Raw genomic sequence first — 18,291 nt, forward strand, 5'->3', positions numbered from 1 at the left:
AACCATATAGAATAATATAATATTAGACTCCAAAATATTTCATTAAAATAAAATCCCCATTTGTTTTAGCGACGTTTGCGAAGGTCTCGAGCTGAAAGCTGGCTAATCCATCGGCCTGATCCCAGGTTCGGAATGCCATTAACGAACCCACCGGACGTGGACACCGTCCAACGACGTCCAGCTCAATTTTTGCGTTAACTTTTTTGCAGCGTTTTCCTTTTTTTACCATTTCTTGTGGCCGTTGTGCTGCCTGGCAGGCGAGCATCGATCAATTGCAAATAGAAAACAAATCTCCAATCAGCCGGATTGCTCCCATGGATTGCCCATGGGCGGCGCTCGGAGGGGGGGGCCTTCCTAGGTGGGTCATCGAGTCGGCGGCAGCTTGCGGGTGGGCCGTTGGCCAGGCAGAGACAGAGACAGAGGCTGATGCTGATGCTGCGAAAGAAAGTGTTAAGACCAATTTGAAATATTCGCTGGTGAAATTTAAATCATTTTCAAATTTAATTACCGGCAAATAAACGTTTGACATTCCGCTCCATGCCGCGCCAGACATTCCGTCTGCCTGACTCTCGTCTCTCGGCGCTCGACTCTCGACTGTCGACTGTCGGTTGTCACCTGTAACTCACCTGTGGCTCCGCCCGGCCCACCTGTTGCCAGTCGAACTCGCACTGGGACTCGGATGCGCACCTGAATTCGGGCGTGGCACTCGCCTCTGAGGCATTCCGATTCCGGGGGGGTCCACGTCAGGCCCCAGCTGCCAAAGCCATTCATTGAGAAACCTCAATGGGCAGCCGGCTGAGCTGAAATAAGCCAAGCTATTAATAAAAGTATCATTACAAGGGTGGCAACATTTTTAACATATTCACTCTCTCTTGAAATGTATTTCTTTTGAAAGATATAGTTGCCAGCTTATTCGGTCCCGGGTTGTAAGATATATCTTTCTTGTAGTTTTATTATAAGCGATTTTTTGAGGATTTAAAGATTTGAATATAGAGCTATAAAGAATTAGAAAAGAAATTATGTTAACAAAGTGGCATCCCCGGATGATGCTTAAGATTCTTGGGATGGCAACCTTATATGTGACAGCGTTGCCACACCCTAAGCGACTATGAAGAATCTTACTGATGATACTGGTAGTAGTGACATTCCCAGGATTAACCCTCATTCCGCTTCAGATGGTGTGCTTGTGGAGTCCTGGGATGAACACCTTATAATGGTTTGCAAAAATGATTATACAAATGATTGGAATTTAAGTGTGTTGCCAGATCCTCCGCGCGTAGAGGATCTTAATAGTGTGTTGAGATAGTGATATTTCTAGAAGGAAACACGTCAAACATTCTGTTAACCTAGTAACAGTACAATAATTGCTTTACGAGTAACGGGAAGGGTCAAATGACCTAGGACCACCTATGGGTTAAAGGGTGCTCATAGTGGCAACTCACTTTTATGTTCCTCCTTCCCACTTGTTGCCTCTCCCCTCGCTCTCTCTTTCCCACCCCCACTGATCACGCCCTTGATCTCAGACTCCATTCATCCGCACTCACACACACGCGCACACATTCCAGCGAGAGATCAGGAACTTAAGGCGGCCAAAAAAGCCGGGAGAGCGCAGGAGCAGAGCAGGCGACATTTCTACGGCCGCGCACTTGTTGCCTTATTTCGCTGCGTCTGCGATGGGAGAGAGAAAGACGGGAGAAAGGCGGGAGAAAGGCGGAGAAAGGCGGGGGGCGCAGGAGGAGCCGCCGCAGAAGCCGGAACTGGCCGCTAACGCATCGCAACGCAATGCGGCGACGAAAGTTGCGCCGCTTTTTTGGGCTGGCCAACAGAAAACCAGACAAGTCCAAAAAAAAAAAATATAAAAATAAAAAATCAGGCAAAAAATAAGAAAAAAGGCCTTAAAAGCAGACGCAGGCGGAAGAAGAAGCGGCCACAGCAGCCACCTCCGAGGATGTCCAGTTTCATTCCAGTCCGGTCGTGAAAATGCCGCGCAACTCGTTTCGCAATAAAGAGAAAGTGTCCAGCGCGGCGCTCGCTTCGTTCTGGCGATTGTAAAGAATAAATTTGCAGGCTATTAAAGTGTTTCCTGTTTCCACTCTCCACTCCCCAGCGCCCCGTGCCGCCCCAGCGCCACCCTTTCCAGCCGCCACCCCCCTTCGCCAACCCACCTCCACCACAGCGGCCAACACACCACCCCGAAAATTTCGCTCTCCGCGGCGAGAAAGTTGGCTGGAAATCAGGAAACCTGGAAATCTGCATCCACGCGACAAGTGAAAACAAGATGCAGTGCGGCCGAAAAATACTTGGTTCCCGTTGCCCAGACTCGGTAATTTCACATGTACGCGTATTTGTGCAATGCAAGGCATTGACTGGCAAACGGACGTGGGTAATTGATAAGAGCGGCTTGCTCACCCACACTCGTGGAAGGAGAGCAAGTGCCGGGGTGGGGGGAAGGCGGCTGATTAAATTCCAATATTCAAATGAGCGAGGGAACTCACCACGCTGGAAGTGATGCGATCGCCTAGGAAAGTGGCTGTGCGCTGGGGACTAGCCTTCCAGGAAGGGAATTGGAGAGTGGGGCAGAGCTGTCCTGGAATCTCAAGGTTTCCTTACAAGGCTGGAAGTGTTAAAATAATTAAATAGTAATGGAAAACAGGTGTAATGCCTTCTGAACAGATTAATAGGTAATCAATTAATTCATAGGAAAAACGTTTTCCCTTCTATTTAATTTTCGTAATTAAAAGTACCTAATTTTTTAATTGATTTTTTTCCAATGATTTTCTTAGCTGAAGATTTTCCCCATTCCAATTTAACTAGTGAACTCTCTATAAAATAATCTATAAAGGTATGTTAATTTTACACTCTCCAAAACAGAGTTTTTGTATTCATTTATCTAGCTAAAAAGCCACCAAGTGCGCATACTTATCGCACTTATTTCCAGCCGATAATGAGCCAGCCGCTGCTATTCCCATAGAATTCTGTGGCAATAAGAAGGCGCTTATCCGCAAAAACATCCGAATCCGTTGCGTTCCGATCCGCTGGGGTGCACTTGGAAAAAAAGCTAGTTAATTTTACAAAAAATATGCATAAAATGTTATTTTTCTTAGAATATATGAAATTGTAGTTATATTACTTGTATGAAAGAACCCATATTGTATTTTATTACAAATTAATTTTTTTTCCTATAAATAGTAATTCTAAGCTGAAAAAATCTTCAATTTTTTTGTTTTTTTTACAACAATTTAATAAGGTTTCTTTTCTTAATACATTTTTTTACAGTGTAGCTACTGCTGGATGCTAATGTCGCATGTTGCTCGCGGAGATGGCGCAGTGCCATCGGAATCAGTGCCCGCGACAACGCAACGGAGATCGCGCGTCCGAGTCCGCCGGAAGATTAACGACATTAATTGCTAATCCCCCCCTGGACTCCGGAAAAATGCCCCCGATCATGGGCAGGAATGGATCGCTCCTGCTCCTCGCCTTACTCGCGATCATCCTGGAACTCTTCACCTCGGTGGATGCCAATCTGTGGACGAGGTACAACAGCAATGCCTACCAGACGAGGAGGCGCTCGGGCCCCAGTAACCAGTGTCCCCAGGTAGGTATTCTCCCCAGGAACCACCTAGCACCAGGAACCACCCATCTCACAAGCTATATATTATAAAATAAGTATAGTATGGAATACACTTCAGTCTTTGTGATGAAAGTACACACTCAAAGTGGCTTTTGTTGGGTTGACTAAGCAAGAAAAAAGCCCCTTATAAAGATAAAGTTCTGACTAGACATGGGTTCAAACGCAAAGTAATACAAAGACTACTATATCTTCTTCTAGGGGGAGGTCAAAGATCCTTTTCTTTTAATGAAATCCCTCAGAGAAACACCTTTTTTATATATATTTATGAATCTTGTCTCAAAAACAAGCTGGCATTTGTTCCCAAAACGTATGAAATTGAGGTCACCTTTGGGCATTGGCAATAGCTTGGGTGAAGAGCAAACAATCCGTCAGATATTTGGATGCAGGTGCAGTTTTGGCCAGCTTCGGACTCCCGTCCCTGGTCACGTCCCCGGCCTCTCCTAACTGGATCACTTTCTTTGGCAACGCTTCGCTTCGCCTAGCTTCGATTCGATTTCATTCTGAGCACAGCCGCCGGAGGAGGAAAGCATCTCGGGCCCAAGCTCGAGCTCGAAGGCTCATCAATATGCCGGGCGCACTGCGACATATTTCAAGCCACTAGTGATGGCACCAGCTAGTTACTGTGGGAATATATCGAGTCTAGCTTTATAGTTCCCAACCGGTTCAAGTCGAAAAAGGTATTTTTTCTTTTTCAGGTAATTGTCTTTAAGTTAATCTTCTCCCATGATAATTATCCCCCATGTGATTCACTTACTTCTTATTTCCATCATCAATGCTCTGAAAACATCCAATAATTGTTAAAATCTTCATAGCTTCTAGCTGGGCTCTATAATTCCCAACCGGTTCTAGAAAAGGGCTTATTTTTGCCAGGATTTTGTTGCATCAGGAAATGTTAGCCCTCAAAAGACTTTTAGCATGGAAAATGTTAACTGATGATTGGGTGAGTGGCTCAGCCGTCTATCGCCTGGCTGGCACGTTCCATCTCCAGCGAAAAGAACGAATGGGACATAAAAGCCAGGCGCAGAAAGAGCCGGGCAGAAGAAATGGGCTCACACCGATGCCAAAATCAATCACACTTTCTAAGTGGCTCAGACGTCGTCTGCGTCTCGCCGTCTTCCCCCCCCCCCTTTCTCCAGCCCCCCTCCCGCCACGCCACTGTCTGCATCTCCGTTGGCGGCGACAATTGCACTTCGAAGCAGGTGCAGTCACACAAACACAAATACGAGTGCAAGCACCGAAAAGCGAGCCAAAAGCCAGAAAACAATCAACAAGAATAGACAAAAGACACGCACGTAGAGGCTTGGCGGGAAGAAAGAGACGTCAGCGGGAAGAAAGAGACGTCGGCGGGGGGGTGGCGGAGCAGTGAAAGGGGGGCGGCACATGCGGGGCAACGCGCTTTTGAGGCGCATCAATCAGAGGCTGACTTGCGTCTGCAAGTCGCGTCTTGCAAGACGGCGAGCGAGACGGCCACAGCGCCGCAGAGAGAGACGGCAACAGCGACGGGGCAACTGCGCCTGCGACTCCTCAATGAACTGTCAGTAGTCAATCACGGTGACAGCGCCAACGGCTCTCGTCGTCCGTCGCTCCTCCAACTCTTTCACCTACCGAAGCCGAGGTGTGTTTGCTTTGTGGTCGCCAGGCGAGCAATGTGAAAAGATGCAGCCAGCCGAGCTGGGGGAAAAGCGGGAGAAGAGCCAAGGCATTTGTGGCCCAAATGCTATTTGCCTTTTTTATTTGCGGGCCGCAGCCTTGACCCTTCGAAAATCACATTTATTTTTTATTTTGAGCTGTGCATTAGCTCCTCTTTAATATTTATTTATTTATATATAATATATATATATATTTATTTATTTATTTGTTTATTTATTATTTATTTACTTGTTTATTTATTTATTCATTTACCTATTTACTTATTTATTTTTTTTGTTTATTTCTTTCTTTCTTTCTTTATTTAATTATTTATTCATTCATTTACTTACTTATTTTTTTATTTACTTCTTTCTTTATCTAGGCGTACTTTTTCCTCAGAATATTTTTCATTTTATAACAATCATACATAGTATTTTATGAATTTAAAAATGTTGGTAATTGTGTTTTTTAAAATAATCATGTTATATTTTTTAAACACTCATTAAACCAATTTTGTTTTGCATTATATGTATTATTATTATTGTGTTACATTACCTGATTTTAAAACATTTTGATATACTTCAAATTATTTCTCGACCTCTTTTAATGTTTTTAGATATATTTTACATTTTATAACAATTATACATAGTACTTAATGAATTTAAATCTGTTGATAATTGTGATTTTTTAAATAATCACAAAATATTTTTTAAACACTCATTAAACCAATTTCTTTTTGCTTTATATTACTATCTGAGGTATTAAAATTTTTAAATTGTATCAAAGTACATATTGAATTTGTGCCCCACAGGTGGGTGCCATAAGGAACTTCGATCTGGAGCGGATGATGGGCTGCTGGTACGTGGTGCAGTACTATGCCTCCACGGAGGAGATGCCGGAATACGCTTGCATGCGCAGTCACTTCTCCTTCTCCAAGGAAGATCAACACGTGGGTGTGACTGGGAGTTGTTTATAAAATGAAACCCTATAGAATATTACCAATCCAAATAGATAACCATGAACTTCAGCTACATATTCGCGGAGGACCCGCTGCGCGAGAAGCTGGTTGGCAACATCACCTGGATGATACCCAGATTCGAGGAGCCGGGCCACTGGCAGCACACGGAGGATATTTGTGAGTGGTAAACCTGATCCCATAAGATTCAAAAACTGAACTTAAATTTTACGGAAAGTCCTTTTATAGCAACCCAAACTGTGGTTAAGAAAAGGCCTAAAAGTATGTCACACTCTAGGGCTTGCAAGTATGCTATTAAATTAAATCTTGGTTGATTTAGCTAAGTAAAATAATCAAGTGCATACTTTTGGCAGCAAATTCAAATAGGATATCCTTAAAATAAACCAATTGGATTTAATTTAAATATACAATATTTATATTTTACCATATATAGGCTGGACCTGTGAAATACCTTTAAAATGTAATGATATTTGTATAAAAGTGTGTACTTAATAAGTATTAGTTTAAGTAGAAAATATTTTGTTGCATACTTTTCAACACCTTGAAAGATTTCTTTAAATCGCAGTGATTGGGTGGCACCCCCATAGAGTGAAATATTCTACTAACAAAGGGATCCCCATTCCAGACGAGGGCATCTACAACACGTACGTCCTGGACACGGACTACGACACCTGGGGCCTGGTGATGCACTGCGCCGAGAAGAAGAAGCAGCCGCGCTACCTGTCCGCCCTGCTCCTGGCCCGGAAGCCGGCCCTGGCCGACAACGAGATCAGCTTCCTGCGCGGCAAGTTGCCGCAGGACATCGACGCGTCCTTCATGTTCGACATCGGGCAGGAGTCCTGCGACCACCTGATGGAATCCAGCCAGGACGATCCGCTGGCCTACGTGATAAACGGCCGCCAGAAGGCCAAGGAAATATTCAAAATTGTCAACAAGCTGTGACGGTAAACTAATCACTCAGCTAAAAACGTACTAATGTGTATACTTATCCAAAACTTTTTATAAATGATTTTTTTTTAAATATATATTTTTAAACATTTGTGTAATCTAATTAGACAAAATATTTAAAGAACGAAGTATAAAAGAAGACATATAAAAACGAAATTTCCTTTTCAGCAAAAATAAAAATTTTAAGGGAGTTAGTTTTTATAATATTTTAATTTTACATATTCCGATCTTTATGCAAAGGCATTTACCCGCCATTTACCCTTTTTCACCGGATGCATCGATATACGAAATAATCAATATCGATACTTGATATGCAACACAACACTCAACAATTTGAAATTTAAGTTTAATTTAATTAAGCTAGTTGCCCCATAAACAAAGCCTAAGAAAAAGCTCTTCTCAGCCTCTGCCGGCAGACGTACAGTGTGGAATAGTCATCGTCACGCTCACACATCGATAAGCGGCCCTGTGCGAAAATAAATAAATAAAATAAATAAATAAATACAAACATACTGAAAGTATTCCGTACCAACTGCTGGTTTTTATAATTCGCATTGTTTGAATATACATTTTTTAATTTAAAAACATTGAAAGTAGTGTGACCATACATTTTACAGATAACAAAACCTTAATGGTACCCTAACTAATACCACTAGCTTAAAAGGAGATACCTCTCCGTGCTAAAAGTTAAACATTTTTTTTATATTTTTAAGAATATCTTTTTAAATAATTAATTTTTTGCAATAGCTATAAGTAATATTTTGCACTTGCCTTCCCCGAGCAGTGTTGCGAAACGCGCACGCCTGCCATGGCGATAGGTATCGCCTAGCGATGGCACCCCGCCAGCGACTGACAATCGCCTGCGGACAGCGCAGGCAGCGGTTATCGATAGGCGCGATTGCATACCTGGTACCCCGTCTTCACTACAATATTTGCCTTTACCGGTTCTGCTGCATTGCAAACGTCGATCAATTTGCGTAATTAATAACAATTTAGGTGAGTGCTGGCCCCTGGAAGTGCGCTGGAGGATGGCCGCAGCGGGAACAGTGCCAGGCGGCGGCCCTGTGTGCGTTGCTAGCGCTGCTCCGTGCAGAGGCGTGCGTGTGTGCACGTCGCGTGTGCCTGTGTGTGTGCGTGTGGCCCCCGTATATGTGTCTCTTTTTTTCTCAATTTCCACCAGAGCGTGCTTCTTCTTGCTGCTCGGCACATTTTGTATGAGCGCTTGTCAATTGTCAAAATACAAGTATAAAAGTTTCAATATCACTTTTTCGCCCCCACCCCCCACCCAACCGCCTCGAAAGCATTCGAACGCTGTGATCGCTGGCAGGCAGTGGCGCTGAAAAACATCGGAAGCCGAGAAAAATAAGGAAAACAAGAAGGGCGAACGCACAGCGAGCGAGGAAAAGAAGCGGAAAGAGGAGTGTGTGGTGTGTGTGGAGAACTGTGTGTGCGAGCAACGAGCAACAAGAAGCGGAGGCGAAGAGCAGAGGAAAAGGAGAAGGTGGAAAAACTTTCGTCAAGTCTGCTGCCTTCCATGGTATTTCAACAATAAATTCCGCACGCCAGGCCCAAATTACGCAAAATAATCCCCCTAATGTATGTAATAGTGCGTGAGCGTTTATATGTTTGTCTCCCTGTGTGTGCGAATGCGGGCGTCGTGTGTGTGTGTGTGTGACATGTGCATGGTGGTGTGCGTGTGCAGGATAATTTGACAGCAAAAATATAACTCATCACTTCCAATATCACTTCCAATGCCGATTCCCTTCGATTATTCCGCAGCAAAATGAGCAGCTCCGAGGAAGTCTCCTGGGTCACCTGGTTCTGCGGGCTTCGTGGCAATGAGTTCTTCTGCGAGGTGAGATATTGGCGTTATCTAAGCGCGCGCTATAAGTGCAACAATTGCAAAGTGCAGCCCTGAGCTGCCGCCTCTCCAGCCCATGTGTGTGCGTGTGTCTGTGTGTGCCGCAAGGTGGGGCAATGCCGAGTCCAACTGTACACACACACACGGGCAGGAGATGTGTGCGAAACCCGATATATATGTGTGCCTATCATATTCCCGGGCAGATCTAGTTTCCCATATTCCATGCTCCATGTTCCCATATTCCCTTATTCCAGGTGGACGAGGACTACATACAGGACAAATTCAATTTAACTGGCTTAAATGAGCAGGTGCCCAACTATCGCCAGGCCCTGGACATGATCTTGGACCTGGAGCCGGGTAAGCTGGGTGCTCTTGCCCCCTTTAAATTGATTTTATTGATTCGCAATATCATGTATTCCCGCCACCCACAGAGGACGAGCTCGAGGACAACCCCCTGCAGTCCGACATGACCGAGCAGGCCGCCGAGATGCTCTACGGCCTCATACACGCCAGATATATACTAACAAACCGCGGCATCGCTCAAATGATCGAGAAATATCAAACTGGCGATTTCGGACACTGCCCACGTGTCTACTGCGAAAGTCAGCCCATGCTGCCCTTGGGTGCGTAACCGATCCTTGGGGGATCGCCCTAGCATAAGCCATACCAAGTAGAGACCATGATCGATCAGTTTTCGGAACTATATGTCAGTTAGAGAGACTTAGATTAGCATCAGCATCTTTGAAGAACCAGCTCAAGTATTCCTAGATACCGCCTGGACTCCCCTGAATAACAGTTGCTGCTTAACAGCAGATCCTTGAGGGATCCCTCAAGCAAAAGCCATTCCAAGCAGAGCCCATAACCAAGCAATCTGCCTTGATTTTAAGAAACTAAGTAACATCTTTCCTGAAAGCGCCTTTAAAGAAACCCTAAAATAACTGCATTTCAAGGCAAATGAATGCCTTTATTTTGTAAAAATAGGTCTTTGGCATCAAATATCCTCCACTAATATTGACACTTGTAGTAAACTTGACTTCAGCTTACATTAACTTGAGAACTAAAAGTCAGTATAATTTGTAAATGCTTTATATTCGAAATACCTCTTATAAGGCCTGAATAACAGATGCAAAAGTCAGCCTAAAAGAAAATCCTTGACGGCCAGGTCTTAAGCTTTCCAAGTATAACCCATGATAACCAAAATCTGCGATCAGTTTTCGAAACTAACTAACATATGTGGCTTAAATAGGGATTCTTTGGTATCACAAAACCTACACCTATGCTTGTATTTAAAATAACTCATCTTGAAATTACTTTCTAACTTCAGAACTAATCTGTAAATACGCTAAATACTTTCAAAAACCCCCTGAATAATATATACTTGAAGAACCCTTAAGTAGGAGATCTGTTAACATAGGTATCAATCTTGGATCACAAACTTCTCACAAATCACTCGCTAAATTGTAGTTACCTTGTTGATAATCAAAACAAAGGTCCTCCAAAGACATACTCTCATATTGCTTCATTTTACGCATACCTATGTACACTGCTAGATCTGTATTTAAAGATCAACAGATCTAGTCAGAATAACACCAAACCAATTAGGAGATTTCCATTCTCAAAGCTATATATCATTTTCTATAATTGCCAAGAGTAGAAACCAAAACAAAAACGCTAATTATATATCGTTAAAATCTTCCTTCATAATAAATATTGTTTAATACTAAGCTGATGTCAGAAAAGAGCGTGACACAGTACTGTGAGGGTTTTTAAAGGTTTCGCAGTGGCAGCAAAGGGAAATACTTAGCTCAAAGCAGAATGCATTACCTCGCGAACCTACTCTGACATCAGCCTGTTACAAAACCATATTTTCATTTCACCACATTGCAAGAGAATTTCTACTGCCAGAGATAGATAATACATTCCAGAAACTTCCCCAGCTCTTACGTTTGTCGCCATAATCCGAGATTTATTGGCAATAGGAGCTGCCTTACAATAATTGATATATTTCCTCAGAGACATGAGATAAAAGATCTGGCCCTTCAGCTAAATATCGAATCAAATTCGTATACAAACATAAGATTAGATTTCACTTTGGCGCGCCCAATATAAACTGCAAAATTCCGCAAAGTCATGCAAGATCCGGGAAAATAAATACATGGGACAGGCATACAGACAGGCCTTATAAACATTTCTCTGATTCCCAAATGTTTATGTAAAAAGAGAGGAGCGGTAGGCAAAAACGATGATAAGTCGTTTTGCCAACCCTTAGGCGCTAAGAAAACTAGAACTAGAAAATAAGTTAATGTTGATATATGGATCCCGTAGAAACTGTATATTCGGAATATTTTATTATAAAATAATGCTATACCCCAGAGTAGAACAAAATACGATCAAAAACCACAAAGTTATAACTTTTTTGCATATTATATTGTCATTTATTTTCTGGTCGTTTTTATGGCATCGTATGCTGTATTCGTGTGGATAAAAATCCATTTTTAGCAAAATTCTAGAAGTGTAGGAGAGTATATGATGAAAAAATACGAAAATAGAATTTTTTAATGTATTTTTTCGTTTACCCTTATGGGAGTTATAGATTTTAGTTGTCCAACTCGGCTTCTTCCAATTTAAAAAATAAAGTTTTTATCCCGATAGCTTTCAACTTCAGAAATTAGTGTGCGTAGAAACGGACGGACAAAGCTAGATCGGATCGTCTACTGATACTGTTCAAGAAGAGATATACTTTATAGGGTCGAAAACGTATTGACTGCACTCATGACTTAAATAATGATAACCAGATGATTATCTTTTAGGGATACCAGCTGAGTAATATTAACTTTAGTTTACCTAAACTGTATACACTGCTGACAACTAAATTCAACAAGCCTAACTTCATGATTTTCTCTGCCTTCTTCAGGTCTGTCGGACATCCCCGGCGAGGCAATGGTGAAGACCTATTGCCCCAAGTGCATTGACGTGTACACACCAAAATCGTCGCGCCACCACCACACCGATGGCGCCTATTTTGGCACTGGATTTCCACACATGCTCTTCATGGTGCATCCCGAGTATCGTCCCAAGCGTCCTACTAATCAGTTTGTTCCAAGGTGAGATTCGGCTGAGATTTGCTGCAAGTTACCCCGATTTAATGATACATGTATTTACATTCTTTTATTCTATGTTCGGCATATACGAAACAACGACAACTTAAACCACATGTGTAGGCTGTACGGCTTTAAAATACACAGCTTAGCTTATCAAATTCAGCTGCAGGCAGCAGCCAATTTTAAAATGCCACTACGAGCGGTAAATTTAAAACTTAATAACTAGATATTATCCTTTCTCCCCTACAACCATACTCTCTCATCTTTTTTGTTGTATATTCATTTTCAATCTAAAAATCTATATATTGACTAAAAACGCCACCCAAGAATCATTCAACTAAGCATATAAATATATTATATCTTTTTTATTTGTTTTCTCTCCCCACACATACAAAACCACCAAACCAACCACCACCACAAAAACCAAATCAAATCAAACATCCATAAAATCCGATCGACAACCTGAACCTGAATATGATAATGAATCTGAACGTGTCTCTGCCTGTCTGACAAAAACAAACAAAAACCTATCGATCAACAATCGATCGTTCCAATCGATCGATTCTTAACATTGGGTGTAGAAAAACTAATTCAATAAAACCACCAACAACAACAAAACAACTACAACAACACAAATACATACGCACGAACACAACAACAACAACAAAACAAAAACAACCCATTCAACTGCATGTAAACCAAACAAAAATCAATAAAAATCGAAATGATAGTTTACAACGGGAAGACCGATAGACAGCAACACACAACAACAACCACAACCACACTGAGAGACAGAGAAGCGAGACGGAGAGAGACAACTGTATTGAGGTTTTTGAGCGCCAGGAGCAAAGAATCATTTATACAAATATATAAACTAAAAAAAAAACAAAAATCAATTGCGTTTATATTTAGAGAAAAAAGAAATTAAGCATTAAACTGAAAAAAAATTGTTTAAAAAAGAAAAATAGATGAAGGGAAATCCCCACACGCACCGATTCATTTAGCACACTGAAACATGTTAAAACCTCATGCGATTTTTATTTGAATCACTTCAATTCTTTTAATCTAATCTATAAAAAACATTCGAAAACATGTGTATTATGTTAGATTTTAGTATTACCGAGAGCAGGAAATCCTACGGATTGAAGTTTAAGTTCCAGGACTTAACGAAGACACAAGCAAACACTCACACACACCCACACACACATGCATAATATAATATTTAGTTGCTTTAGTCAATTAACCGATTATTTTGTATTTAATAACTGTTCGTTTCGTCACCTTTGATGTATGTATGTTTTTGTGTGGCATTTTACAACACTGGCAGTGCAACACTTGACCAAAAAGAAAACAAACAAACAAAAGAGACTCGAATCAGACAGAGAAGAAAGTGTGTGAGAGAAAGAGAGAGCGCGAGCGAGATGTAGGCAGAGAAGAAAGTAATTTAAAGTAGAGAAAACAACGATATATGCAACGTAGTACTTCCAAATAATAAAAAAAAAAACTCAAATAACGATCAGCATTTATGTAAACGAAAACGCTAATGAAACCCCTAACAGTCCCGCAGCGGCCTTTACCGCATACCAAAACCTAAAGTTCCCCAAGATAGTGCCGGGCAGGAATAGTCCGGATAACGAAAACCCAGCTCCCTCAAAGAAGTAACCGAAAATGAAGAGACACAGTCATCCCCATGCACGCACGCACACAAGAACACCAACAACTCACTCACAGGACCCCCAGACACCGTACACAGGAAGAAAATAAACGAGAAGAGAAGCAACCGATTGGAAAATAAGGATGTGGATGGAAAGAGGAAGAGATATGGCAGCAGCACTCAAGCAACTTAACGAACGAGCATGGCAGAAGCCCCAAATGCACACAGACACACACAATCCAACAAACACACACTCAGCGACACCCACACACTCATGAGCATGCACGGACAAGCAGGAAAAATGGAAAAAGGACCACGTGCTGCATCCTTTTTCCATGCTGTGCACACACTGTAATCCAACCAAGAGTAACGGCAAGTGTTGCCTTATCGTTCGCAGAAGCAATAAGAAACTTGTGGCAGTGTTCAACAATCAATCAAAAACGCAAGAAAACGAATGATGAATAAATCGGAAAGGAAAGCCAGCATTTAAAACTCGTTGCAGATTGTGTGTGTTCAGTATAGTTAAAAAATACATACATATATAGCTTTGGCTTTGTTCCAGTTGTAGCGGCATTAATCGGTATAGTTTAGTTTTTTAAGGGTCCAATTCAGAATCGTTTCCATTTAAATTCTACTGAATTCTTCCCCCTCCCCTTGTTGTTTTTTTTTTTTTAATTCCTTAATTCTAAACTTATTTGTATGTAGTTCCAAGAGCATTTCCCCCATTGTAATAATATAGAATTGCATTTCTTCTGCCAAAACGAATTAATTAAATTTGTTTTTTTTATGTTGTTAAGATCAATATGAATATTTGCGTAACAAAGAGAGCGCAAAAGAAAACACACAAACAATAAAACGAGAAGTGAAGAACGTTTTTTAAGAAAATTAGAAATAAAGTATAAATATATATATATGGAAATCTATATAGAGATCGATAGAAAGGCCGAGGACCGTTGATAAGTTAATCTGAGAGTGTGCAGAAAACTGTTTACAATTAATTAATGAGAAAATAAAACGAAACGAGAAATGAAAATAAAAGTGAAAGTAATAATAACAATAACTAAAATAAAAACAAAACTGATATTTAATACAAAACGCAGTCTATCATTTCGCCACGCCAAATCACATTAAGTGTCCCACCATCCGCTTGCATATTCAGTCAAAATAGAAGCCCAGGGCTATGTCATTATTTTGACCCTAATTGTGTGATATACCATGTGGGTGGCTTGAGTGTCCGTCTCCAAGATCCCCGAATACGCACGCACGAGGATTGATTTACTGTATGTCAGCGCTGTGTTCCATGTTCCGTGTGCCCTCGCCTGCCTTTTTAATTTGATTTAACCCTTCTATATGCTATGCTTTGCACCTCCTCAAGGACTACATTGCACTGTGTCAGGAGATCCTGAGTCGCCCTGATCCCGAGGCCGAGGCCGAGTGATCGCCGTTTCATTTTCCACTGACGAACTTCCTTAACTCGCGCAAAGCTATCACTTATGGAGTCATAAAGTTGCAAAAACAATGTTCAAATATTTTGTAGATCATCATAAAAAAAAACGTTTTTAATTTTCATGAGAATAGTTGTCAGATCATTTTTGGCAGTCACAGAAAGAGTTCAAATATATTTTATTTTTAGAATTTTAAAATGTTTGCTATCTAGATTGATTGTTTAGTTCGATTTATAGAGAATTCGATTAAGAAGAATTCGTATGCTCTTCTGGAATTCTTCCTCAAGCCATCATTCTTCAACGACGGTGACAAAAGCTGGCAGCTGCAGCATCCGCCGGGTCTTGTTTATTTTATATTCCCCACACACCACCCGCTTTGCGCCCATCCGAATGATAATGTCAACGAGTACAGCAATAAACAGTCATAAAATAAATATGCTAAACTTATACATTATTGGTTTATTTTTATTAATAATTTCCATGGGTCCAAACACGCACCTCACTCGCCATAAGAACATAAGAACACCCACCAAAGTACACTGTATTCGGCACTGCTTGCTTCTCCATCTCCTCGATTATCTTATCACTGGCACGCCTTACAACTACACTCGGGGAGAATTCTTCGGGAGAATTTTAGGGATAAAAAATACCAAAAAAATTTGTGTTTGAAAAAACTAAAGATATTACAATGAAGTTTTTAAAGCATACTTTTCTAATATACAAAAAAAACTAATTTGACAACAAAGAGATAACTTTTTAATAACAAGTGAAAACAATTTCTTCTATTAAAATGAAAAAAAAGTTCCGCGGCGCTATAAAATTGTTTTTCTTAAATCTGTAAAAAATTTCAACGAATTGGCGAATTAAATGAAGCACACAGAGACGCAGAGACACACACATAATAAAGATTACCTAGAATTTTGAGAGTTAGGAGGACATTCATATCACCGCCATATTTACCCCGACTTCCCAAGGGACTTTTCCATTGGCTCTTCCAACTCATGTGGTATAAACATTCACGGTTCAGATCAACATCCTGCTGCCATTCCATGCCATTAAAATCGCATTTAACCGGTTTCCAATTTCGGAATAAAATTGAATTGATTTTTAAGGTACACTTTAAAGTTCATGTTTGGAATCGAAGTTAAAAGAAATCTGTTAACTTTTTCAAAAATACTAAAGGAGGCTTTCCATTGATCATTTATATAAAGTATATTACATCTGAAATGTGAAAAGTGTTGAAATTGATCCTGCCGAATTGGGAACACGGTCGTATTACACCAATTTACTCCTACAACTGATCGAATTGATATTGATGTGTGTGTTTCTTCTTTCTCTTTCTCTTCCGCTTTCTTTTCTACTCTCTCCTCTTTTCCCCTTTTTGTCATGTGTGTGTGCTTTTTTTTTGCAATCCGGTATGGTCTGAACGATTCGATAATGGTGTTTGCTGGTCCGTGCAGCAACGTGGTCAGCCGCCCAAGGACGAAGAGCCTGAGAATAATGCCGACACGGTCCCCAAGCGCCTCTAAGCGCAAGCAGTGCAGCCAAGCAGTCCAGCAGCCGATACACACCCACACACTGACACTTCAGCTCGATCACACACACACACACACACACACACACACACACACACGCGTACAGGCCGGGCGACACTGAAAACAAAGATTTGGAAGAGCGAGCGAGAATATGTTTACGAAAAACCCCAGACAGACAGGAAGGACCAACATCAAAATCTTCAACGCTGGATCCGAAAGCAGAAGAGCCATTCACACCCATACACAAACGAAACACACTCACACACAGTCAGCTCCTGTTCGAAAAAAGGAGGAAAATAGGATCAGGTGCAGTGTGACCAGAGCTTTGGACGAAGGGGTAAAAATAATCTAATAACAACATCAAAATTATGAAATGTATGACTATTCCTTTGAATTGCAGCCCTTGTCAGTAAATATTTGTACTTATACATTTTTTCTGAGTACTGCTTTATTGAAAGTACTACTTTGAAGCTAGAATATTTTCAATCCAAAATGTTAGGGCAACGTTACTTGGAACCAAAATACTTAAAATAAATATATTTTTCAATTTTCAATCGAAAATATTAGGTCAATGGTAAATGTTACTTGTATCCAAAATTATCAAATGCAAATATATTTTTAACTACCTTCTTGACTGTTATTAGATTACTTTTCGCTCTGCGAGTTGCGCAAAACCTCAGGCCACACTGAACAAGTTTATTCAACTATATTCTTTGCATTTTATTTATTAAGTGAAATGAAAGGGGCTAAACCGATTTATAAATAGTCTTTAAAATATTAAGTCAAGTGGCCGGATACCCACCTCTGTTCCCTCATTTCTATTTCCGTTCCCCCGCAAAAAAAAGAAGAGAAAACAAACAGAAAACCCGAAAACGAACCCGATTTCCAGCCTATTTGCTTCTTCTTCAATGCGTACTTCAAGAACTTGGAAAAATGGAAAGCAGTTAACCTAAAAAAAACCCGAAAAGCAACCGAAACAACAGCAAAAAAAACCAAAACCGAACGTGATTCGAATTCGAAACATTTCGGTGTTCCCTTTTTTCGAAATCTGAGAGTGCATATAATTATATAGAAATACATATACATATAACATATAAACAATATACCGTTAGCTTATTTATATATGTACACACACACATACACATCCAGCCCTGTTCCCAAATTTCGAATTTCGGTTGAGGCTAAGCGGAACCGGGGCGTCGGGAAATTCCCGCTATTCCGGCTTCGTTGGGTTCGAGATCGAATGCGAAAACGAGAGCAGAACTGATATTTAAAACCGAAAAAAACAGAAACCAACAAAATATTTTATGTATTTTTTTAATGTATTTAAGAATAATTAAGATTAAAGAAAAACGATAAAGCCGTCGGCGTGAGAAGATAATACCGTTATCACAGGAATTATATAGCGAAAGCGGAGATAAGGTTGATGCGCAAGGAAATGATGATGAATTTCAATGCCAGCGAATGAAGAAAAAACAATAAAGATGATGAAAACCGAAGGAGGATTTGCA

General features: G+C 40.8%; 2 protein-coding genes and 1 long non-coding RNA gene across 8 annotated transcripts; 2 read left to right on the forward strand and 1 right to left on the reverse strand.

Moving 5' to 3' along the window:
* LOC122818641 (uncharacterized) lies at positions 1 to 2,115 on the reverse strand. The gene is made up of 2 exons (XR_007763662.1): positions 509 to 2,115; positions 1 to 435 (listed from the first exon to the last, which is right to left on the reverse strand). It is a non-coding gene; the product is annotated as an uncharacterized LOC122818641 (long non-coding RNA).
* A 1,208-nt stretch (positions 2,116 to 3,323) lies between these two features.
* On the forward strand, positions 3,324 to 7,282 carry LOC108029229 (uncharacterized). The gene is made up of 4 exons (XM_017101460.3): positions 3,324 to 3,595; positions 6,072 to 6,209; positions 6,272 to 6,395; positions 6,862 to 7,282. Exons 1-4 carry the CDS (start codon positions 3,434 to 3,436, stop codon positions 7,176 to 7,178), a joined length of 741 nt encoding a protein of 246 aa, XP_016956949.1. The 5' UTR covers positions 3,324 to 3,433; the 3' UTR covers positions 7,179 to 7,282.
* A 752-nt stretch (positions 7,283 to 8,034) lies between these two features.
* On the forward strand, positions 8,035 to 18,279 carry LOC108030924 (casein kinase II subunit beta). Of its 6 annotated transcripts, none has more exons than XM_044093018.2 (8): positions 8,069 to 8,180; positions 8,486 to 8,721; positions 8,964 to 9,039; positions 9,300 to 9,402; positions 9,477 to 9,668; positions 11,960 to 12,149; positions 12,267 to 12,348; positions 16,706 to 18,279. In XM_044093018.2, exons 3-8 carry the CDS (start codon positions 8,968 to 8,970, stop codon positions 16,772 to 16,774), a joined length of 708 nt encoding a protein of 235 aa, XP_043948953.1. In that variant the 5' UTR covers positions 8,069 to 8,180; positions 8,486 to 8,721; positions 8,964 to 8,967; the 3' UTR covers positions 16,775 to 18,279. The 6 variants fall into 6 exon arrangements, with proteins under 6 accessions (XP_016959643.1, XP_016959947.1, XP_016959792.1 ...); XM_017104227.3 differs by having other exon boundaries at positions 8,070 to 8,180; positions 8,486 to 8,780; XM_017104154.3 differs by lacking the exon at positions 8,486 to 8,721 and having other exon boundaries at positions 8,035 to 8,180.
* The last annotated feature ends 12 nt before the right edge of the window (positions 18,280 to 18,291 follow it).

The sequence above is a fragment of the Drosophila biarmipes genome, chromosome X, assembly GCF_025231255.1.
Source record: "Drosophila biarmipes strain raj3 chromosome X, RU_DBia_V1.1, whole genome shotgun sequence".
In the NCBI taxonomy this organism is placed as follows: domain Eukaryota; kingdom Metazoa; phylum Arthropoda; class Insecta; order Diptera; family Drosophilidae; genus Drosophila; species Drosophila biarmipes.

What these genes read in the sequence shown, in the direction of transcription:
- LOC108030924 (XM_017104154.3), top strand. Translation starts at nt 8,968, where the DNA reads ATGAGCAGCTCCGAGGAAGTCTCCTGGGTCACCTGGTTCTGCGGGCTT. An exon ending in GATCTTGGACCTGGAGCCGG is followed by an intron (nt 9,403 to 9,476) that starts GTAAGCTGGGTG and finishes CGCCACCCACAG; the next exon opens with AGGACGAGCTCGAGGACAAC. An exon ending in TTAAAATGCCACTACGAGCG is followed by an intron (nt 12,349 to 16,705) that starts GTAAATTTAAAA and finishes TGGTCCGTGCAG; the next exon opens with CAACGTGGTCAGCCGCCCAA.
- LOC108029229 (XM_017101460.3), top strand. Translation starts at nt 3,434, where the DNA reads ATGCCCCCGATCATGGGCAGGAATGGATCGCTCCTGCTCCTCGCCTTA. An exon ending in TCTCCAAGGAAGATCAACAC is followed by an intron (nt 6,210 to 6,271) that starts GTGGGTGTGACT and finishes CAATCCAAATAG; the next exon opens with ATAACCATGAACTTCAGCTA. An exon ending in GCAGCACACGGAGGATATTT is followed by an intron (nt 6,396 to 6,861) that starts GTGAGTGGTAAA and finishes TCCCCATTCCAG; the next exon opens with ACGAGGGCATCTACAACACG.